Source organism: Argopecten irradians, chromosome 12 (assembly GCF_041381155.1).
Source record: "Argopecten irradians isolate NY chromosome 12, Ai_NY, whole genome shotgun sequence".
Lineage (NCBI taxonomy): Eukaryota > Metazoa > Mollusca > Bivalvia > Pectinida > Pectinidae > Argopecten > Argopecten irradians.
In genome coordinates, this window is record NC_091145.1 from 16,787,733 (window position 1) to 16,812,087 (window position 24,355).

General features: G+C 35.9%; 2 protein-coding genes across 2 annotated transcripts; both read right to left on the bottom strand.

Moving 5' to 3' along the window:
* Window positions 1–304: 304 nt before the first annotated feature.
* Window positions 305–18,609, bottom strand: LOC138304740 (uncharacterized). The gene is made up of 7 exons (XM_069244988.1): window positions 17,635–18,609; window positions 12,715–12,843; window positions 11,022–11,176; window positions 8,980–9,852; window positions 6,053–7,519; window positions 4,355–4,643; window positions 305–4,020 (listed from the first exon to the last, which is right to left on the bottom strand). Exons 1-7 carry the CDS (start codon window positions 17,903–17,905, stop codon window positions 3,239–3,241), a joined length of 3,966 nt encoding a protein of 1,321 aa, XP_069101089.1. The 5' UTR covers window positions 17,906–18,609; the 3' UTR covers window positions 305–3,238.
* A 2,085-nt stretch (window positions 18,610–20,694) lies between these two features.
* On the bottom strand, window positions 20,695–22,694 carry LOC138335938 (uncharacterized). The gene is made up of 2 exons (XM_069285139.1): window positions 21,667–22,694; window positions 20,695–21,268 (listed from the first exon to the last, which is right to left on the bottom strand). Exons 1-2 carry the CDS (start codon window positions 22,595–22,597, stop codon window positions 21,213–21,215), a joined length of 987 nt encoding a protein of 328 aa, XP_069141240.1. The 5' UTR covers window positions 22,598–22,694; the 3' UTR covers window positions 20,695–21,212.
* Window positions 22,695–24,355: the final 1,661 nt, after the last annotated feature.

Below are 24,355 nucleotides of genomic sequence, written 5' to 3' on the forward strand. Positions count from 1 at the left end.
AAGCATCTCCAGTGGCGATAGAACATAACTCTTTGTAATCGTCCCGCTGAATGACGTTAGCCGGGATATCCGAGATATCATGGTTTAACAACACTCCCGCACAAATTTTATCAGGTATCACGTGGTATGTGAATTAATCATAATGGTAATAATGTCGAAACAGCGGCTTTAATTAAGCTTTGAATATGTTTGATGTACATTGGTTTTGCAACTCAAACTTGGTACAAGTACCCTCTGTCAGATGGCGTTCACAAAATGTGAATATATCGTCTCGGACATAGAAACAGATAACAAAACACTAATCAAACAGTAATGTTTTTACTGGCATTAAGTACATATATATAAAGACATTTGTGTAGTATATATGCATAAAAGATACAAAATTAGTAATAATATATATTTATATAGTGGGTTATGTAGAATATACATGGCACTTTGTGCTGCTCAATATCATCAGTACATCACAGTCAGTGTTTTGATATCTTAACATTTCGTACATTTGTAAATTTATCTACCACGTAATATTTACATCACAAATTACTTTAGCGTATAATCAGGCTTCAAATGTACAAAAGCTTCTTTATTTATAAAAAATCATTCCTTAATAATTTCTTTCACGTGAAAATAATTGGTATTTGATTTCCAATAACACTTTTTTTATCATTGTACCACAAAAATGATACGTTTTCAGTATCACATTTTAAACATTCAAATTTAAATGGATAAAATCTTTATATATTTTTTCATTTCCAGTGTTTCCATTTGACAATTAAAACGCTGGTATGGAGATATCACATTATAAGATTATAAATCATTATCTTATTGTATTACAAATTGAGCAAATCACTGATTTATAAGCTAGTGTCCTCGCTGGTAAATCTTATTCATTATGCTATATTCGGATTGTGCTGCATCGGTTTTACAATTATAATACCAGACATACTGTAAACTCGCTTATTTTCACGGTGACGCGTTTTCAGGTTAAAGGACGTTTTCATTGATACTTGATTTCGCGTTTTCAGGCATTAGGACGTTTTCCCTGATAAGAGATTTCTTGTGTTCTACTTTACTTTATTTAAAACATTTTTGCGGTAATATATTTTCGCGGTTTCTCCCCGCGAATTAAATGAAATTGAATCAAACGCGAAAAAAAGTTGGTATACAGTATAAAGTGGTTATGTTTTATGAATACAATGGATCTAATCCAATGGCTCTTCCTTTTGAAGAAGAATAGTGTAATTGCCCTTTGATATCACACCTTGTTTTTATAAATAGTTTTAACACAAAGGCAGTATGATCCAATCAAGATTCATATAAATAAGACATAGATACAGCAATAAGTCAACTATATTCTGTCCTATATGTACACAGGTTATGTACAGATGTCATGGTGGTACTAGTATTCGTTGTCATGGTAAGATCATTAAACTTCAAAATCCACAAAAAATATTATAGACTTTGAGTATATCATAATAGACGTTCTGTACAAATGAAACTCTATGCATTAAAAATGTGCTTTTTCTTAGTAATATTGAATTATGAAGAATAATGATACATTATTTTGTGTCATTAAACTACATGTAATTCTTTTCGAAAACACCTTTTCTTTTCTTTTTTCCCCTTTTTATTCACTATTCATTCCGTCTTATTAGAAAAATATAAAGAAATACACATTTCATTGAGCTGATCTATTATGTTTCATTTTTCCTAATCTTTTCTTTTATTCTCGGATAGTTAGACCTACAAGATTAAATATGTATTTGCTACTTAACAACACTAAAGTTAATATTTAAGTCATTGCTCTTCTTTTGTTCTCTAAAGTATGTTCTCTATACAATAAAACTCAGTTATAACGAACCTCTGGGAACCAATGAAATCACTTCCTTATAGGGGTATTTACAATATTTAAAGAATAATGGTCGCTCCCCTTCCAACATATCTGTATGCGTATACGTATACCGCTTATTGTAAGTATCCCTTAGCTTATAGTTTGTTAAATTCAAATTACACATTATCGTATAGGAACCATGAAGGGAAATGCAAATTAGTGTTACAACCATGGAATCATATATTATACGCTATAAGTTACCTATTCTTTCTACCAAGGACTATTTAAACCATTCCGAATACGTATTTTTAATAAATGCTGATCTCTGTTTCTAAAGTTATTCGCCATTCCTTAATCCCTAATATAATGCAATACCTCTTGGCAAATACGACTCAAACAGGTGAAAAGATATGTTGATATTCCTGCTGTCATGGAACACATTCATCGCACTAACTTTCATCTTTGGTAAGAACTAGATACATGCCACTACCTTGCACCATTATGTACAAGCAATATTATGCATAAGTAACATTTGCTTATCAATTAAAACATTTGTGCAAATCAACCTGCATGTATTTAATACAGAAAGATTATATTAAACACAATTATTTAATGCTTCATATTTTCCATTTGCAATTTACATAGTTATCTGCGGGTAGGTATTGACTGTGACGTCACGTGTTTGCGAGGCTAACGTCATGACTTTAGAAAACGACGTGAATTGCGCACACAAAATAATGACGTCACGATGACCACCTACCCGCAATGGAGCTAACTCTGTAATATGCAGAGACGGAATAATGGTAAAACAGGTATTCGTCATATTGATCGAAATTCTGAAAACATATCTGCATACGAATTTTTCTGAATATTTGATAATATAAAGAGCACCATATATATTTCAACATTGTTTGTATAGTGTGAACATTTAACATAGAGCAATATATAAACGAAAGTCAAAGAAATAATACCTTAAAGAATGATATATGTGTGTCGACATTGGCCGAATTATTGCCCTAAAACAAGTTCAAATATACATAATAACTGAATAAACAAAAGAAAGGCGTTCAATACATTGTTGGAAATATTGCGACATTATTTTAAACAGAATGATATTGGCAGTATTTAAAGTTTGGAAGAGAAGAAACTTAAGAACAAAAGGGTGGTATGCAAAAAAACTGTAGATGAATTCATTAATTTGTTTCATTTCCAGACATGGTGATTTGATGTTGTGTAGATCAAGCACTGGTTTTGGTTTCATTTGATCCTGTCATACATTGACAGTGCGCCACCCCACACATAGCTTAAAGCTTGAGAAATATTGAAGACATGGTTAATTTTATCCGGCAAGTCAAAGAGGTATTATGCTAAAAGTCACCACTTTCTTACCGTGATTTTTGTGGTACTGTGTTATACACGAGATATTTTCTCCACCGACTGTGTTGCTTCCATAGCAGTCTGGTTATATAATCGTTTTTGCTTCTTCTTAAGCGACGCAAATTGCGACTTCCTGTCTCTTTCTTGCATCTCCCCAAATGGCGAGCCGGGATCGGACATATTGAACACTGGGGAATCGTCATTTAAGTTTCCATTGTGATCATTTGCTAACATATTAAGAAGAGCATGATCAGAGCCTGTTGGGGAATTCCCTACAGGCGGTGAACCATTTGTCACGTGACTTGTTCCCATTCTAGGGTAGCCATTAGGCAACTGGTATTGTTTAAGGTTAGGAATCCCTTCCTCACGTGGAGGTAACTGAGGACGATAATTAGGGGAGTTTGTGTCCTGTCTAGGAGACGGCGTGTTGGTCACCGCTTCCCTGTTCCTATACCGAACAGGAGACGCATTCCTCCTGTTGTCGTTTCGGCCTTGTTCATACCCCTCTGACATAGGGGACTGCTGTCTATACAATTGTTCACTACTGTTAGAACCTGTGGCGGGATGTAAATAGGGATCAGAGAAGGCCCTGTTTACTTGGCCACTGCTCTGTCCGTTAGAAATTCCACCTTTAGAATTACCATCGTGTTTTGACACTGGCCCCAAGTACTTGATATCACTACTCATTCCCTGAGGGTTGATGAACTGGATGTCGGAGGGAGGTTTGCTAACTTGGCTGATTCCCCCTCCGGAGGGTTCGCTTGGTGCGTTGTAGTACCGCTTAAAAGGCTTGGACGAACTGGAAGTATCGGAATCTGCCAAATCAAAAATCACGAATGAAATAAGTCAGAAATAGTATTTATCAGTCAATACTGTAATATAAATCGTTTACTTATATATACATATCTAAAACAACATCTTGTTGTTTCATTCATAGAAGATCTATTTAAAAAAAAAGATTCGTGATATTTTGATAAATTTCTTCTAAATCTATTTGAGATATTGTCATTAAAACAAATCTGTACGATTCAACTTCATTTTTTATTCATTTACACGGGAAAAAAATAAAACAAAAATGACGAATTCTATATTTTTGTTGCACTATTGTTCTATATTATTGTCCGGACTACTAATATTTGTATCACGTACCTCGTCTCAGTTTACAGAAACAGACAATAACGATGATCAGGATGATGATAATGAGAAGACAAGAAGATGACACGACAGCTATGATGATGAGAGTTGATGTATTAAACTCATTGACTGGCTGAAAGGTTGGTACTGCTGTCGTCACTTCCGGTGGTATAGAGGTAGTCGACACGAAACATTCACATGATAATCCGCATGAAGCTGTTATTTCCTTTTCTGAATCGTCACTGTTGTAAAATTTCATAAGGTTCTTATTAAGATCCAATCTTCCAGGTTTATAGGTGCCCACCTACAAATAATAACAATAGGTAAATCAAAAAAATTATGCATAAAAATACCATTCAACCAAACATATTCCTTACATCTTTTTTTTATTTTTTTTCTCTTGAAACCTAATCACGTTCCCCTGTTCATAGACCAATTCGAGGATAACCTTCTCTTAATAATCCCCTATATACTCTCGATACAACACCTACTCAAACTTATTCAAATCCTATTCAAACTGCAGAAAATGTATAAGGCAAGTCATTTCAAACCAATGGCAAAAGAGAAAGGTAATGGAAATAAGCATTTAATGAAATGGTTTAATATTTTCCATTCGTATGTGTTACGACTATACCTTAGCCAAATTTCAAATCTTGATCAATTATCACTTACCTTACAGAGTGCTAGCCATCAAACATATAAATGAAAAGCTGCTTTAAACTAAAATAGTTTTCATTTGTTTTCATACTAAATACTGACTTTCTGATTGGCAAATACTATTTCTTCATGCTACGATATTACATCACCACTGCACAGTACTTATTTGTTGCTACAAAGCCCAATGTATGTTATTTTCCAATATTAACACTGGCAGTTAGGCTCTGGCGTACAAATACCACAATCAGATTTTAAGAGGTCAGGAAAACACTGGATTTTAAGTCAGTGTGAGAATTCACTGAAAAATGCTAAAATATACTTAAATTGATCAATATGAAAATATATTCTAATTGAAATATTCAAAATGGATTGACGTGTTATATTTATCTTTGTATTGTTTTATGATAGGACTATTTCATCTACTGCTATTTTTAATCGGTTGTTCAGGACAACAGACCGGAAGCCAGTGCTACCCAGTATTTCCCGCCAAATTTTAGGCTGTTCCATCGACTGATATTTTTCTCTATACAGACGTAAAAGTTTTATTATCATGCTTTATTTTTTTATCTAATTTGTTTTTTTAATTAATGATAATGACTACTTTAAATGTAAATATAAGCATTGGTCGTCATATTTTTGACATGCATTGGTGTGAAACATACATTAGGTGTTCTAGCATATCTATCATGGTGCGCGTTACAACCAATGCTTAAATGAAGAAAAAATTCGAAAATGGCGCGAAAACGCGACGTTAAAATGACGTCACAATAAAGACGACGTTGCGCATTGATTTAGAAAAAAATAATCCCGTGGAAAATAAATGGACGTTCAAAGGTATTTTATGTTATCAGACAGTCTGAAAATTAATTATATGCAATTAGATGTAAATATTTTTGCCTTCATTGGTTAAAAAAAAAATTGTTTGCAAACTGTGTGAATCCCAAACAGATTCTCACAAAAGTTTGCAAACAGAATTTCTTTCAAACCCCGATGAACTTAAATAATCCGCTTTGATATTTTTCTTAACAATTGTTATTAGTTTTCCTGATCTCTTACCTCTATGTAATCGTACAAATTCTCTCCGACAGCCTGTAGATTCAGAATTGTGAAACCCATGTTCCCGTTGCCTTCATCGTCGAAGACACGGAAGTTGTCGCTGTCAGCCTGCAGTTCGATATTTTTGATACGGTTCGCTACATCCTCAGGTTGCTCCTTCAGGTACTTACAGCTACGAAGACTATCTTGTGGACACAGATCCTTCACATCGTTAAGTCCCAACCCCAGAGCGTATACGGCATTCATAGTATGGATAACCCGTTGGTCGTCCACAAAGTTAGAAATGTTCTCTTGTGAGTATTGTAAGTCATTCGGACACGTCTTCCCGATCCTTTTGTCAAAGTTTCCCTCGGGATCACACTTGAAATATTCCCTCCAATATTCCCGATACCACGAATTCGTATCCTCCAAGAGAGGTTTTCTTTTCTTGAGATAATCTTCAAATCCAACATCAGCGGATTTTATCTCAAACTTAAAGCTGATAGCCCCTTTGGCCACACTTCCGAGATTAGAGACAATATTTATACTATCTCCCCAATCTTCACTGGCCAAAAACACGAAGTCATATTTAATGGATTTCAGTGGATTGATCTGTTCCACTCTTCTCTTCATTTCAGTGAGAAGGTCCACGATTCTACCCTCTGTTCCAAAGTATACAAAAACTTCCTCGCCTCTCTCCCCTAAGTCCAAGGATATCTGAAAGATTTCGTTCTGGTTTCCGGACTCCGACATTTCTATAGGAGTTGTCACACAAATTCCCCTGGCGGCCGCTTTCTCCACAAACAAAGCCTTCCCTTTACTGCCATAGTTATTATTGACATATAACATCCCTACCCGCTTCCACCCCATATGCTCTATAATTTTCACCATGGCGCCAACCTGCGTCACATCGCTAGGAACTGTCCTAAGGAAAAAGGGATAGTTAATGACGTCATCAAGATCGGGAGATGAGGACGCATATGACACAGATGGAAGCTTCAAGCGAGAGAACAAGAGAGTCAAAGGAACTGTAACTCCACTTGGGTATGGACCAATAACTCCCACCACTTTAGTAGGGTCGATAATCCCACCGGTGGCACCAAACGTGAGAGGACTGGTCCCTGACAGGAACTGAGTAACAATCATGCTACCGACTGTTGCTGTGTAACAGTCATCAAAGGCTAATCCGCCGAAGTTAATCCCGGTTAAGTTCCGCAGACGATATATGGCATGGAAAAAAGATTCTTGAACAATCACATCTACAGAATAATTCCGAAACTTCCCACATGAAAATGCATGTTCTTCCTCGTCCTTTGGGTCGTGGATTGAAAACATTCCCAGCAAAATGACATCCCCATCCACGTATTTATAGGGTACTGGTGGTAGGACGATGCAATTAGAGCAGTTACTGGCGCAGGACGACAGCTGTTGATGACTGGCGATGAGTGATGAATTTAACGACAACGTGTTGTTTTTATAGGTTCCCACCTATTAACAGTAAAGAAAACATCAATAATATAATTTTCATTTCTCAAAGATAACTGACAACATTGGATCGTCATTTTCTTGAATTGTCCAAATTCACATTGAGGTAAGTACTGAATGTTTATACCATATTGTCAAACACAAAAAGCTTAAGATAAGTGAGAGTTTTATATATGTAACATCACAGAAAGATATCGGCCAAAGAGGGAAATAAAGATATTTATCACACTTTTGTCTTTGATAATGAACGTTTTGCCCATGCGATACTAGTGCTGTCCGTGCCGTCATATCAGCGCCCGGGCTGATATCGCATTATGACGTCATAATTTGATATCAGCCCGGGCTGATATCAGTTATCGGCCCGGGCTGATATCACGTCATCCTGGGTTTTCACTCCGAATTTTAGAGTTGCCGCTTCGATTCAGTTTCCTACAGACGATAAGTTGAATAACGGATACAATTTTCAATTTCAAAATAGCTCTCGGATAAACGTATTGAGAAAGATATCAGAAATTATAAATAGTCTGTTTCATGATGATTTTACTGGAGATATTGTCCAAAGCATCGCAATTCACATAATTATAACACAAAAAGAATGTATTCGGTATAAATAAAATCAACGACATGCGTTTGTCAACAAGAAGAGACGCAGGAATAAATTAGACAGTTTAATACGTGTAGTTTAATTTTCCCGTCGAATTCATAATTCCTGTCCGTTGTAAAACTGATCATTCTGAAATGAACCCGCTTTGCCGGAATTTGTTGAACATTATCATTTTTTAAGTGATAGTTAGCCTTCAATAGGATCTTGTTAATTTTGCTTAAAATTTATGTTTCACCTCGTTCATTTAACCGGGGATTATGCATTTGTTAAAAACATATACATGTACATGTAATGAAGTTTTTCCACTGTGTCAACATTAAATTTGCCTACAATATGTACAGTGGAATATCGGTCGATCAATACGTTTTAATACATGTTTATTAATGGTTAAAACTTCTTTCTCTTTTTTTTCAAAATGTGTGATAAAAAGGTTATGATATGTCAATTTTGATATCACACCCTTTATCAGCCCTTGACCTGATATCAGCCCTCGGACCTGCGGCCCTTGGGCTGATATGGCGGTCTCGGGCTGATAAAGAGTGCAATATAAAAATTGTTGTATAATAATCTCTAAATATATACATTATTAATGTATGGATGTATTATATAGATTACATAGAGCATGTAACAAAGCTGTCATCATTTTGGCACACCTGCATTGCAATAATTTAACACTACTTCACACTACTACATGAATACAAAGTATTGAAAAAATCAGAAACAAATTCAATATTTATAATTGTTGTAATGTAATATAATTTAATATTATACAATAAATATTTTGCATTGTCACATTGCAACACCAGGGTCTTTCCATAATTTTTAACACCGATAGTATACGTAAAAGGAAATTCCTTACCTTAACAAACGACTTTATTGTTACGTTGTACATATTAATATCATACAGGGGACTGGACCTGTCAGGGAGGATGTTACCATGAGGATCGAAGCGAACCTGCCGTCCAAGGTCAATGAGTTCTTTAGGACCGGCAGTATAGTTTAAATTAGCATAATCCACCGTGGTATTCTTCATAATACTAAGGAATTCACTGTCTAAATAATCTTCAAATCCAACACAGATGATAGTGTAGTTTCGACATTTTTTGAACAGTGCATGTTTGAGAGCTGTAGCTATTACATACACAGCGTCTACAATTGGCATTATAAAATCATTTCTCCACTCGATCCCAGCTGTTGGATTCTCCGTTCTGTACTCAGCTATCAGTCTTTCCAGCGGCGTGGACATGTTAGTGATGGATAATGCTGCGTCCCACTTTTCCTCAAAGAACTGCTGTGCCTCTTTAATCATCACCGATGACGTCGACACTGTAATAGTTCCGTCGGAAACGTCATCAGCGTCATTGAAAACCTCAACGCTCGTGCCCACAAAGTCGGACATGATCCAGTGGAAACCCCGATACTCTTTGGTGAGTAACTGATTTAGTCTTATTAGCAACCTTTCAATAACGTTCTTCTGACCGAAATATACGATGCCAAGTTTTTGATCTTTCGCCTGGTTCTTTTGATTGGTGAGTACCTTTAAGAAATTCTCTAGCGTGGCGATGTTAGCGAAGTTCTCGGTGGAGTTGATAGCCTGAACCACATCAACACAGATGCCGTTTTCTCGAGCAAGCTGTAAAATTTTCTCCATGCCACTAGAGCCGTAGTTGTCGTTTGTGTGGAGGGCAGCAATGTAGGTCCACTTCAAATCCTTTAGTAGTTGTATTACCACCTAATGGATGGATAGCAGAGTAATGATTATAAAAACATTGGCCATGTTGCTTAATAACTGAAAAGTGTAATCACTTGATTAAATCTATGGCGTTATATCCATTTCTTATTTTCGACTGTTTAAGCTTTCTGCTAATATAATTCTATCAGAAATTATTTTGTCATAATTTGCCCGTTGGTATTAAATGAGATATCATTTGAACACCCGGCTGACTAAAGTTACCAAAGGTCTTTAGAGACTATTTATCGTTTTTATCATCTGACAAAATCGAAATAACGGTTCAAGAGTTTTTGTTTTAATTAAAGGTAAATACTCATTATGACACCTCCTCTAGAAATTCAACTCCAAATTGAAAAACAATTACTTTATTGGACGTTTTTGATATTAAATAGTGAAACATCCTTTTCATCCGTTTGAATTATAATCATAACTGAAAATTTATTAGCAAAACGTTTCACAATAAAGGTAAAAATATCGAGTTACTATTCCATCCCTTCCTATGACATCAAATGTGAATTTAATCCTGCTAAATTACCCTTTTATCGTGACGAAATTTAAGCCAGCGCCTACCGCATGATTAACGTATCAAATTTACTAGTTATATGTTACGGTTGGATTTCTAATATCGGGTCCTATTTCCTTAATGAGCACTTTGCACCAGCTCTTCAGTCGGATAAGAGTGATGGATGTTTTAATTGCGAATAAGATTTAAATCATGAAACCAACCCTTATGCCACATATTACTATTCATTAAACTTTCAACCCTAACCTAGTATATGTATATGTTTTCAATATGATAGCATGAAAGTATACCATGAAAGTAGTGGAAAAAAATCAATAAAATGAACATGTGACATTCATTTATAATTACTATAGGAGTTGTATGACTAAATTCGAATCCAGTTTCACACCTGAGTTAAATATGAATAACATTAAGTCCAATTATCTGCGATATGCATTTTGACTGGTGCTTTTTATGACTATATCAAAACTAGTGTGTACACCTGTTCCCCTAATAATATCAATATCAGGAAGATGTTCGGGAAACTGCTTGATTTGGATTAGTTGAAAACGGATTTATAACTGAAAAGTAACTATCTAACTTCAACACATTTTCCAGGATTTATATTAATATCACACAATCTCGTCATGTCTCTATCTCTGCTTACCTGGACTTGGTCATTGTCCGCAGGAGTTGTTCGGAGAAAGTTTGGGAAGTCTGCTAGCTCTGGAAGTGTTGCGAATGGACTTATAACGGGAATGTTACTACCCAGCATTTTCAGCACGTTGTGTGTGGTTTGACTCCGAGAGGTTCCGAGGACACCTACAGAAAAAGAGAAAGATAAAAGTGCTAGTAGATATAAAAAAAATCGTTTTTCGATATGCGTCAGACAAGTTCCTTCAGATACATCTTATTAAGATGTTGCTTGGTATCTTTTGGCAAATAACTGTACTTTGATAAGGTTTAAACGCTGTCATGTGAGATGAACGAATCAACGTTGAAGTGACATAAAAGGGCCGGATACGAAAGTAAGTGTTGGGTTTTAGCGCCTAGGCATACTGTTTTAAAAATAATAATATTGTATTGAAAGCTTATTCAAAAATATTCATTAAAGGATTTCATATAAAAAAATGAAAACATGACTCCTTGTAACTGCCAATGGAATTTTGATATTTTTTAAAACAATACATAATTGCATGTTTTAAAGTAAAAATCATCTTTCTTTCTAATATTTATACCACATCCTAATATTACAAACTCAGTAACAGTTCATTGGTGTCAAACTAGTGTCACATCTTCAAAATCAAACAACATCAAAATGCGTAGGTTTTCCCCTATCTATATACGAATAACTTGATTGGAAAGCAATATAATATGTTTTATGATGGCTGGGTTCGGTAATAAAGCCAAATGTTACACCCCTTTAAGCTCCGTTTTTGAAATCATAATATTTCTACAGACATCGCAAACAACAGATCTGGACATGGTACCAGCAAATGGTTCCTTAATTGACAACTTCATACATTGATATGTTATTCAACAAAGATATCACGATCAAAAAACAAAGAAACCTGGACGATAATAGCAAACGTTTCCAGTAATATTCTCCAAATATATGTTTTAATGTCGAAGGTATGTTATACTAAAACGGAAAGGTACATCATGAAAACTCCATGGTTTGGGTTATCATACTAGTTAACTAGAAGATAAGTGACCACCATTTTTAAAAACTTTTTAAGTTTTAAAAGAATAACTTGATTTTTGTAATTTTTAACCTACAATTTTACAGCGGGGGTCAGGTGATGCAGGTCAATAAAGACTATGGCGAAGTCCTGCGGACGACATCATAATCCCATTGTGTAAGTACTCTCTTTCCATGTGTAATTAATATAAATCAATTTCAGGCGTGAACACCTTATATGGTCTCATTTCGTTTTGCAGGCATGTTCCCATTAAGGATTTCTATATTTGACTACTTGACTAACTACTTATCCTGGTTATAGATTGTAATTATATTGATAGGTTAATAACTTTCGTATTCAAATTAATTTCACAATAAATCATTTATAAACTAGTACTTTTTAGTCATGGCTTAGTCAGTAGGCTTGAATCATTTGTCCATGGTTCATTCGTTTCCTCGTTGTCTGCTATTAAAGACAGTCTTGAACAGATTATTTCATTTTTTTACCTATTTTTCTTTTTGCTTTATGCTTTACCAAGCAACATGTAGTGTAAAAGACTAATACATACACAGTCAACGAAATAAAACAGTTTCAGTAGAAAACTCTTCAATGTAAACATCCAATTACACAATTTGTCATTTTAAACATATTAATGTTTCTTATAATCGTCAAACTTACCGAGAAACAGTTCATATGCTCCATCACCATAGCATTCCCTAATGTCCTTGGGGAATTTTGTGCTGACAGCATCCAGGGCACCAAAGGCACTATATCGTTCTATTCCACAGTCATCGTACATATCAAAACCTGAACAGAAGTATTAAATATATCGATACAAGATACTTTACATAATGATAGACAAAAAATATCTAAAAACTTTATAGAAATGAATCACGAATGCAACTCTTTGAATGACTGTTATACTTAATTGTTCGGGTTTTATAGAGAAAAATACACCCGTTTAAATTTCTTTTTTCAAGATTTACTAGAAAGCTAAACAGGTTTAGTCTTCACTGGTTGTAAGAAAGAAAGTGATGGTGATCAATCAATCCTTTGGATACTTAGAGGTACGTATATAAGTAGGGTAACTATGGATATTTGATATGTAGGGTAACTATGGATATTTGATATGTAGGGTAACTATGGATATTTGATAGGTAGGGTAACTATGGATATTTGATAGGTAGGGTAACTATGGATATTTGATAGGTAGGGTAACTATGGATATTTGATATGTAGGGTAACTATGGATATTTGATAGGTAGGGTAACTATGGATATTTGATATGTAGGGTAACTATGGATATTTGATATGTAGGGTAACTATGGATATTTGATAGGTAGGGTAACTATGGATATTTGATAGGTAGGGTAACTATGGATATTTGATATGTAGGGTAACTATGGATATTTGATAGGTAGGGTAACTATGGATATTTGATATGTAGGGTAACTATGGATATTTGATATGAATCTTTTGCATCAATGGATGGAAATGAATACCCACTATTAAATCAATTAAAATATTTGGTGTCTTTCAACAGTATTGATAAGTCCCGGAAAGACGAGTCAGTTGTTGATTTTGATTAACTTCTGAAATGTGCTGATATAATGGATGTCTGTTGTTCACCCATCTCAAGAGATGTTTTCTTTAAGTTGATTGCATTTTGCGTTGGTCATTTTGTTTTGTTGCAAATAGTTGGAGGTGAAAAATAACTTGACTTGACTAAATGTTTTTTAATCGTGTTAAATAATAAATGGATTGATAGACCATTACTGAAGTTAAAATAATTTGACTGGACTAAATACTTTTCAATCGTGTTAATAGATTAATGGGTCATTACTAAGGTGAACAAGAATTTTGACTTGATTAATACATTGATTAATAGACCATTACTAAAATGAATGATAATTTTGACAGAACTAAAGACTTTTCAATCGTGTTACATAATAAATGGATTAATGGGCCATTACTACATCACTAAAACTTTCACGTGTTTTCTGGTCCCTGTCGAGTTTTGACCAAGTTCCCTCTAGCGTTAATTATACAAGTGATGACTAGTACTATATATATACGAATCCTTGTACATTTCCATGCGTCAGTATTACATAACATTCATGACCACATGTTTCATTCATGACCATATGCTCTTTGACTTATATTATACACAATTAACACAGAAAATGTGGTAATACTATGATTAAATTAATTCTATAAGAACTAATTAGTCATCAAAATTGTCTTACAGAAGAAGATGTTGATGTCCAAAAAACCAAGGTTATCACACAAATACCAAACGACATGTTTTTACATCAGTAATTTATCTTGCAGTTTGTTGGGTTTTTTTCTCGTCCTCTGAGTCATAACATTCCATACACATCAAGTGAGTTGTCTAAAGTTTGGCAAGATAATCACTCTGGTTACCTAAGTATCTACATGCAGTAATTAATCCATGCTTCTCTTATTCATAATATGGTCTTTAGAACGTTTGGGAGCTGGGAGGAAAGTCAAGTTAAAGTGAGGGTGTTGGGACTTCTTGATTGTCGTTAGGCAATCTGCGTGTGGTGCTGGGTGTTTCATTTCACACTAATGGACAGGATAACAGTAGTGTGCGTGAGATGTGGTGTACATTAAATATAAATCAAGTCATAAAGAGTAAACAGTCTATTTAAAACAGTTTGTCGTATTGAAATGGGTCTAGGTTGATTAAGTACATAGCTGTTATGTAGCAGTAGTATAAGTATCAGGACAATGACATCTACCCAGTGTCGAAACTGACGGCAAATTTAACCTTCAAAACACGAAATGTCACAACAAAGAATGTCGTTTTTTATCGAACCGACATAAACCACAAACATTTAAATGGCGTGTACATGTTGAATGTTTTCTAAACGTTTGATGTATGTTATACTTATTGATAAGTTTATGACGTTTCGGTCATTAGACAAGGCAATGCCAATAAAATCCCTCATGACCTCGCCCTATTTTCACCACACAGAACAGTCGACCTCTACTGCGGTTCGTAAACAAATACTAAGTAGGTATATGAACCCGACTCTCCCTTCTAAATGAATCGTAAAATAAGAAAAGTTTCACGTGGATTACGGACACGATTAAATAAATGTGAGGAAGTGTGGTCACATCCAAGATGGTCAGTGAGATATATCCCTCGATTCTTTTGTCCGGAATGTCCATACTTAATCGGCTAGAAAGTGCTACTTTGCTAGGTTGAATAAGGTCAATCTCTCGATCCTTAGGTAAATGTGATAGAGGGCGGGATCAAATCAATATTTAACCCGATATGAATCAGAATTGCTATCTCGTATTTGTATATAAGGCCATTTATCTGTTGTACCCACAAGAGGTCATTATATCTATCATGAAAGACTTATGCGAGTTTAAATATCATCGGACTTGCTATTATATTGGAATCTATGTCGTATGTTCACGTCGCAATCTAACTGAAATGGTCAACACTGGCCGACGTCCAATAATGCAACGGAAAAGCTTTCTTTAAAGTCTCTATGTCTCTAATATTTTCAACAAACTACATGAGTAAACACTACCTGATCGAGCTCATGGACAGTAAAATATCCAGAGTTTCAAATGCATTTCTAACAACTCGAATCTAGTTTTCTTCATAAAACAATGCCATGTTTTACAATTGTATCAGATAATAGGTATGGTTAGAGCACATTGTTATCATGTTGTATTGTCTGCCAAATGTCACCTTCGCTGACCATGGCTTCTGGTTACGTTACACTCCACGGGCCTTGGCTAGCGAACATGAAGCAATGTCAGATCACAGTATTACAGTAGGTTGGCCGTGCAATGAGCTTTGGAACACGTCTACAAAAGATAAGGAATCATGCTCTTCCTGTCGGTCTAGTCAACCAGGTTCAAGTCGTAAGGTTGTATGGGTCATAGAAGGACAGAGTTTCCAGAAATGTTTTCTTTTGTTCAATCATTTGCGACATTGTTGTGCAAGTCAAAAAAAGGCTTAGGCTCGAACCATATACCATTTCAGAACAAGACTAAGATCATATCTGAAATCACAATGACATCATGACCAAGACTTGTTCTTTTTTCAGCAGAGACAGCATAATGAATAACTGAACTGTTGAAAATAAAATAGCATTTTTCTCTGTTACAGAACAAGACAAAATAGGGGACCCGGATCTGATTATATTACAGGGTGGGGGATCATGTGACTCAAAATGATTTTTTTACGGAAGTTTGGAGACAAAACCTGTTAGTTCAGATATCAATACAGACTGAAGAGATTGTCTTAGGCTATGAATTACATTGATTAAGTGGTAACGTTTGCCAGTCATAGACATGTCTAAGTGAACTATTTGGGATTGGTTTTCTATTCAACAAGAATCATATACAAAAGTGAACTAATTTTCAACCAATACAAGTCCTATGCCAAGTGATCTACGCTGTTTTTTACTTGGAACTGATTTCCTAGTCGATTAAGAATCACATTTTAAAGGGAATCATTCGGAACTGATCTGGGTGCCAATGAGGATTGACAAAGTGAACTATCTGGGTCCAATTTTCTACCCACACAGTCATGTGCCAAAGTGGACTACACGTATTAGGGAATGGTGTTTTCTTGGCAATAAGAGCCACACATCACATGTCGAACGGAACTATTTAATTGTGAATTAATTGGAACTGATTTTCTATCTGCAAACAGCTATGTTCCAAAGTGAAATATTTGAGATAGATTTTCTGTTCAATATATGCAAAGTTCAACGAGTTGCATCCAATAAAAAACACGTGCCAAAAGTGTACTATTTGGGAATACTTGTCTATTCAATAAGAGGCTATATACCAAAGTGAACTAATTGTGAACTAGTTACGACTGGTTTTCTAGCCAATAACAACCATATACATGTACCAAAGTGTATGAGTAGGAATTGTTGTTCTCACTAACATAACAGGCATAAATACCCTCATGTGGTACTTCGGTCAACCAATGATATACTCATATGTTCTATAGGGTGTTCTCATCTCCAAAAGGCTCTCGTCAAGAAGAGTCAAATTATCTAGTTCAAGTGTTCTAGAAGTTAATATCCTTGGTTAATTTGTAACAAGAGCCATTATCAACATGTACCCAGGTGTACTAGGGTGATGTTACAATCGTTTCTATTGGCGGTGTTGACAGGGGAGGGAAGACTTGACTGGCCCCATGGTCATTGAGAGCAAAATATACTTCTATCTGTGGATTCATTGGATTGGAAGCATTGCCATTGATAAGTTTGAACTAACCAGTATGGATTAAGGGTTTAATTAAATTGTTGCTATCATACACACTGTAGCCACCTTGACCTGATCAGGAATGGTAGCGTTGGCATTAGCAAAAGCATATCAAAAAGATACCATTAGAAAAGGGAATCTTGATAACTTCATGGGAAATAAGCAATGGCAGCAATACACGGATGACAGCTACCATAGTCTTGTTCATGGGAACAGAACAGTATTTTTAGTGCAGTAGTTGAGGGTGAGTACCAAGTTAACTTAAGCAGACTATGAAGAAGATTACGTTTACTTATCCACACTGACTAAATTCCCTACTGTAATTATACATACCCAGATTGATGAGAGGGACGTAATTTGCCTCGTTGATCTTGTTGACGGCCCATTGTATGGTAGACATGGCATGGAGGGCTCCTCTGGAGATGCTCCCACACTCACCAGTCCCCATACTCTGTCGGGTACTCATGATCACGGCAAACATGGCATTGGCCCCAGTGTTGATCTCATAAGGACTTGCCCTGCACTGCTCGTGACCACCCACCCGATACCCCAACAGGGTAAGTTGGGAAATGAGGAGTAGCACTTTGATGTAGTTTGGAGCCATCTTTGTTCATTTGAATGCTTTAAACTGTCAATATTTACGTCCTAAATAAACTTTCGTGTGGTAAATATTTTTGAATACATAACAGTGTGCCCACATGGTGTATCACGAATGTGGTTCCATGGCCAGTACGTGTGGTCGTGTGTCAACTACCAACAACTAGTAGTTCTAAATCCATGTCTTTCCACTGTCGTTGATAAACACAAACGTGGTCCCATCTCCTATTACTCCGAGTATGATGTCCAGTCACGCTCGTCTTCACTCATGTCGTGTTGAAAGCGTCTTTTTAAACTTTTCTCCCACAGCATATCAATTATAAACACAGATTTATATCCACTAAATTCCTCGATGTCCAGTACAGCCCTCCAAACCGCTGCCACCTTCCTAACACAGGCCTCCGGACGAGTATATACGTATGTAAACACAGGTATATCACTGTTTCAATATTGTTGAAATTCGTTTGAATACAAACATGGCAGACGATCTATTCTGAAACGCTTCTACTGGTTCCGGTTTGACCTAGTGAGGGTCTTGTGGGAGGATGCGTCACAGCGCTGTCCAAATGACCGGTTTATGTCCGTACCTGTCTGACCGGCAGACGCAGGGGCTGGACTTCTAATCTAATCACAAAGCAAAGGCGGCTACTGCACGCTGATACAATTTTTATTGATTTGACAAAGTCGGGCAGAAATCAATAACCCCCAGTGAACTCACCTGTACGACATTCCACAGTAACAAAACAGACGTACCTGTACGGTATCACTGTTCACTCAAACGGAACGGGGCCCCGAAATGACACAAAAACTGTATTTTTCTTCCATTCAGGCTTCATATACGCAAGAGGACTTGTCATCTAAATGTAAATGAACTGGTAGGAATTTGTAACCTTTATGCTGCGCCTCAGGACATTTTGTTTCAAATATTCATAAATATAGATTTGTTTTCTTTATTGATTACACATGTGTGTATCATCTTAAACGACTAAGGAGAATCACAGGTAAACACAGGTGTGCCCAAATACCGTTAATACACACTCTATTTCACGCCGATACACCTGTATATACCTGTAGATTATTTACCTGTGTCCTACCTCGGCAATAGCTAATCACTCCTATTCCTACTGATATGGGGTATCGATTACTCAATAGAGACCTACCCGTTTGGGGCGTGGCCGCGTGGCTCCACGTGTGTGTTGGAATCCTTGATAAACAGGATTCCGACTAAATCAACCAGTGCAACACGATTTCTGGTGACCTAGCATTGATCTAGAATAGTTAACGGCAATATACATAATCACTTTATTACTAATATTTCGATTTGTATTTCACAAATGAAATATAACATATAGGAATCAAAATATACAAAAAGAAAAAAATCGTTCCTGTCCTAATTCAAGCCAAACTCAAGAACTCTCTGGATATCAAGGAAGTACAGATTAAACAAATTAGTTTAGCAAATAGGACTCTATTCTACACATTTTTTTCTCGTTCTAATTACAGCTAAAATAAAGAAATATCTGGAAATGTATTAAGGGAGTATATAAATTAAGTAAACCAGTGAAACTGAAGTATTGAGTCCGAAATTAACAAAAGCAAAAAGCTCCACAGAACATAAATAAATGAACCCTAATTCACCGTTGTTTTTACTTTTTGTGTCATATCTTAATTATAAACATGGTTCAACACACGTTTATATACGTGTATAGATAATAAACCAATTCGGAGTAGCAACGCACATTTCCCTTCCTTTTTGTCCCAATAACCCATGACATCATACGAAGACAATGGGAATTTTTCGGCCAATCAAGTGAAGCTTCCCGTTGTGGTTTTTACCGACTTAATTCCACCGAATGTACGACACTACGGGTTACAACGTAAATTATACAGATATTTTAACATCTATACAGAAAATTCCAGACCTTACTTTCCTCCCTCCCCCCTCCCCCCGAAACGCGTTTGCGGGGGATAATTAAATTGGGCTCCGTCCGTCCTTGCGTCCAAGATTTTTTTCCGGGCTATAACTCAAAAAAACCGTTCAACGCAGCTCCTTGAAACTTTCTGTATACATCAGACAAGTGCCCAAGTTGTGCCATTTGGTTTTGTGGAGCTCCGTTTTGAGAATTTTTCCATTACCATGGAAACTTAGTAAAAAATACCAAATTACTGTTTCCTTTTATTTCCGGACTTTAACAACAAAACCGTTTAACGCACCTCCACGAGACCTGAATATCTCATACAAGTGTCGTAGTTGTGCCTTTTGCTATTGCGGACCTGCATTTTTACTTTTCTTCTGTTACCATGGAAACTCAGTCAAAAATACCAAATTACAGTTTCTTTTTGTTACCTGCTGTTATTTTTTTTCAGTTTTACAATACTAGCATACATTTAAAGTTATACTTGAATAATTGTTATTGTTACATTGACCTTGATGTATTTGAGTTTTTATACCAAATGCTATACGCGGGGGATAATGCCAAGCTTTGCGGCTCCTTTTTATCAAGATACTGTTATCACAATTGCGCTCTTATTTCTTGTAATTGTCAAACTGATTGCTTGGTTGGAAAACTTGCTTGGTTGCATGAAAGAAGAATAAATAAAGAACATTTCCAGTTGACTGATAATTTTCTTCAATTGCATACAGCTTGTATGGCAAATTGCCTCAAATTTAAAATAACCATGTATAAGTAAAAAATGACGACGTTCATTGTTGAGTGTTTCTTCGTTCAATAAAACAAATATTACTGAAGAATCGGTAAACTACTGTAAAATTAACAAACAACAACATATCTTAAGTGACAAACATTTGCTATTTATTTTCTTTGTGTGATACATGTAAAGTGCACTCTGTCACGAACCTAAATCAGAATAACTATAAAGGTATATGTGTCGTCAGATGGCCAACTGAAGGTTTCCAAGACGGATTTCCTTGAAAGTGAATAATTTTTTTCGGATCAAGAAGCCGGATACATGTGTACCATCCTTCTGATGTACTTGTGAAGTACTTTATGGCAGTGTCAGTACAAATGATACAGATGTCAGAGTTCAAACATTCTTCATGACTTTCGCTGTTGCAGTTTTGCAGAATTAAAATAAAATAGGCGCGTGTCTTTGCGTTAGCATTATATTATTAAGCCCTATGACTCGCGCCTATTTTATCTTTCAAATGTGAGCGGTAAAAGGTGTCGACTGAGGGTGGAACACTGTCCTTGGTCGTCTCTTTACCGGACAGGTGTTTCGTAGTCCCCTATATTTATCATAGAGCTTTTAATCCTTCCTCAAGACTCAAGATTTCTTGTCCTCCAGTTAGACACTCAATCCCGTCTTTGTGCCCCTCTCTCTTCAATATTAAATCGTACTTTCCTCGGTCCTGTAAAAAGGTAAATAAATAGCTTCACGCTTATATGATAACTAATAATTTAAAAGCTACTTCATTCAATCAAATGTTATGACAGGCATTTTCAGAAAATGCCAAGGAATATTGAATAGATGCATTTACATTGGTATCACTTTATAGTTGTATATTTCATAATGTATCGGATGGAATATAAATACAATGTGTAACCCTTCATAGCTGTCCTAAGTTTCTAATAGGAGGTGAATAATGCCATTTTTCAACGAAATTATGTTTTTCTTATTCTTGGTAAGTTTTTCTTGCTTGAAAAGACTACACTGTCAGAAAAATAACTTCATGTAGATCTGGCAATTAACATCTGTTTGCTTAAAATCTGTTTGAAAACAAATCCAATAAAAAGACTTTTGCTTTACCAGGAGAAGCACCCGCGCTCATGTTGGGCACCAGTCGACAAGGAATTTTCTCAGATCCGGGTGGAGTCGGAATGTATTGCGCTTCCTCGGGAACTGCTGCATCCGGATCCATGGAGACCCGTAGTCGAGTTTGACGGAGCACAGGGAGATCCTCGAATTTGTGTCCGTGCTCTGTGAGTGGTTGACTTGGTAAAAATTGAACGTCTGTCTTTTTATCTCTCCCTTTTTTGCAGTTTTTCTTATTAGATTTCTTTCCCGTTGTGCCTTTCATATCCTTGTAGTTTTCTGTTTCTGACGTATCCAACATTTGTTCCAGCAACGCTCGTTGATAATGAATCAATTCCAGTTCTCTCTGACTCATCTTGCATGATGCAGTGGAATGAATGCGTTTTCCATTATCGGAACTGAATTCGGATGGATTTTGAAGTCGATTTGTATGTCCGCTTGAATGACCTTGATCTGCTAAATATTGCCTGAATAATTCGTCTTCATCGCTACTAGATAATACATCTTTTGAAAATCCATGCGCAACTGATCCAAATCCCGTGGAACATTTTTCGGGTGTCTGCCTTTTGTCTAGTTTTGTTCGTCCTAATACAGAATCGCTCCCAACTGCCGACCGTTTAGAAAACTGTGATGTGTTAGGCAAATCGCAAACATTTTTAATTGTCGGTTGACTTAGACCTGTCTTGCTACATACGATTTGTTGTCTCTGATGCTGGGAATCAACTTGGAATGGTTTTGGCGCACCAATTGAAGATTTGCTCCCAGGATTGCAAATCGGTGCCAAAGTTTGCCGTCGTGGTAGTTTGTTTCCGTCTGCGTTTGGTAATTTTTCGCGAGTATCTGCCTTCATACATGATTTTTGAGAACTCTCCGATGATTGGCGTCCGTTGCGACTACGTGGACGTCCGACAGCCGGTAGTGACATTGTTGTTATAAAATCTGAAAAAAAGACTCCCGATCGCGATTCTGCTCACCGGAAATACCAATCGGTTGCGATGCAAATGGATTGGCGCAACTGCGATTATGACGTCATGTTAAACTATTACGTCACATATTTATCATTTGGAATTCACATATTTATCATTGCGTGGATTTCCTTAGCGGTGGTAGGCTAGCGACAAATGCAGAATCATAGTTGGTCCAAACACTATGTTAATTCGCTGTTACAAAAGTTATGACTTTTGGGTTGGTTGTACGCATATTACCATGCTTAACGTTCCGCATTCTGTATTTAGGTCTGATATTGGAAAACTAGTCTTTTCTCTTGATTTACCATCAATTTATCATTCCATTTCGTTTTGTTTCCCATATTTTCATTTTCATTTTCGTCTTCTTCTTCCCTTTTTTTTAATCATGATATGTTTAGTTACCGCCCGACGGTTCAAGGCGTTTTCCCATACATTTCTTGCATTGCATTTTGTTTTCCATTATTAGATAGAACTGAAAAAACTCACGCAGGGTTTATCAGAATAGTCTCAATGTCATTTCTAAACGCCATACTTTTCATTTAGAACATAATTTTATATCCGAGATTAAGAATTTTACATCGAGATAAGTTTTTTATGATTTTGATTTGAAAATACGGTAATTCAGCGCATGTATACTATGACAAGTATTGTATAGCATATCTTTGCATGATAGAACTTTTTATGGAATATTTGTAATTGCCTTGATAAATTTCTATTTCAATATGCAGAATTGATACATATCTACGTGTCGCTCTATGTAGATTCGACCACAGGCCTCTGGCTCTATAGCAATGTCAAGGTCTATAACTCAGCAGCCCACATAACACTACCCAATTTCAAAAGAAGTATAATTAGTTAAAAAAATGTATATAAGATATACAAATTGGAAACAGTATTTCTATAAAGCCAAATGCCGGTGATGCGACAGAGGTTGTCACTCATTCGAGACACAATGTTGATCAAATACTTTAAAATTATAATTATAGTAGATTAGTTATAAGCATTACATTTTAAAGTATGAAATGTAACAAGCGAAATATGTCTTGTTTTAATTCGAGTTTGTGATAGATTGTATAATGCCTACGGTAAGATTTTTTATTTGGCATAACGTGGCAAAGTAAATAGATTTAAATGAGCTATTTGACGCCTATTTCACATATTCATATTCATTTGCACCTATTCTAATTTAGATCATGCTTAATAGGTTCTGCACAAACCTGTGTTTGATGCCAATGAAAACGACCGCCCGATTTTTTAGCGATGATGATGATGATGATGGCGATGGCGTTTCCTAGCATGTACATCCGAAAGTTGCGTGAAATGCGTTATAAGAATACTGCACAAATGCCTTGAAAAGGTGAAAGTTTATTAAACGTGGAAAAGTTTAATACGCATACTGGAAACTTTACACGAGAAATTTTTAGGCACCATACACACCTTTTATGTAATTATAATAATTAGACCATTTTTAGAAGTTTTATGGGTCTAGATAAAAAAAAATGGTAAAATCATAATTAACGTGGTATGATAACTTATGAGAGGTTGATGCTTTTCTCTGGATATTCCGGTTTCCCTGCAGTCCACTTAACCTTGCACATCCTGGCTATTAATTAAAAAAAAGGAAGTTTCAGTAAACAAAGCAAACGTACATATATGTAGAAGTCTAGGCCTATATGTAGACCTACTTAGGAACAAAATTAATATGAAACGTTTTT

Excerpts from the sequence above, each read along its gene's own strand:
- LOC138335938 (XM_069285139.1), bottom strand. The coding sequence starts at position 22,597 with ATGTCACTACCGGCTGTCGGACGTCCACGTAGTCGCAACGGACGCCAA. Across the intron at positions 21,269-21,666 it reads GAGCGCGGGTGCTTCTCCTG|GACCGAGGAAAGTACGATTT; the intron begins GTAAAGCAAAAG and ends ACCTTTTTACAG.
- LOC138304740 (XM_069244988.1), bottom strand. The coding sequence starts at position 17,905 with ATGGCTCCAAACTACATCAAAGTGCTACTCCTCATTTCCCAACTTACC. Across the intron at positions 9,853-11,021 it reads CGGACAATGACCAAGTCCAG|GTGGTAATACAACTACTAAA; the intron begins GTAAGCAGAGAT and ends TCCATCCATTAG. Across the intron at positions 4,644-6,052 it reads ATTTGTACGATTACATAGAG|GTGGGCACCTATAAACCTGG; the intron begins GTAAGAGATCAG and ends TATTATTTGTAG.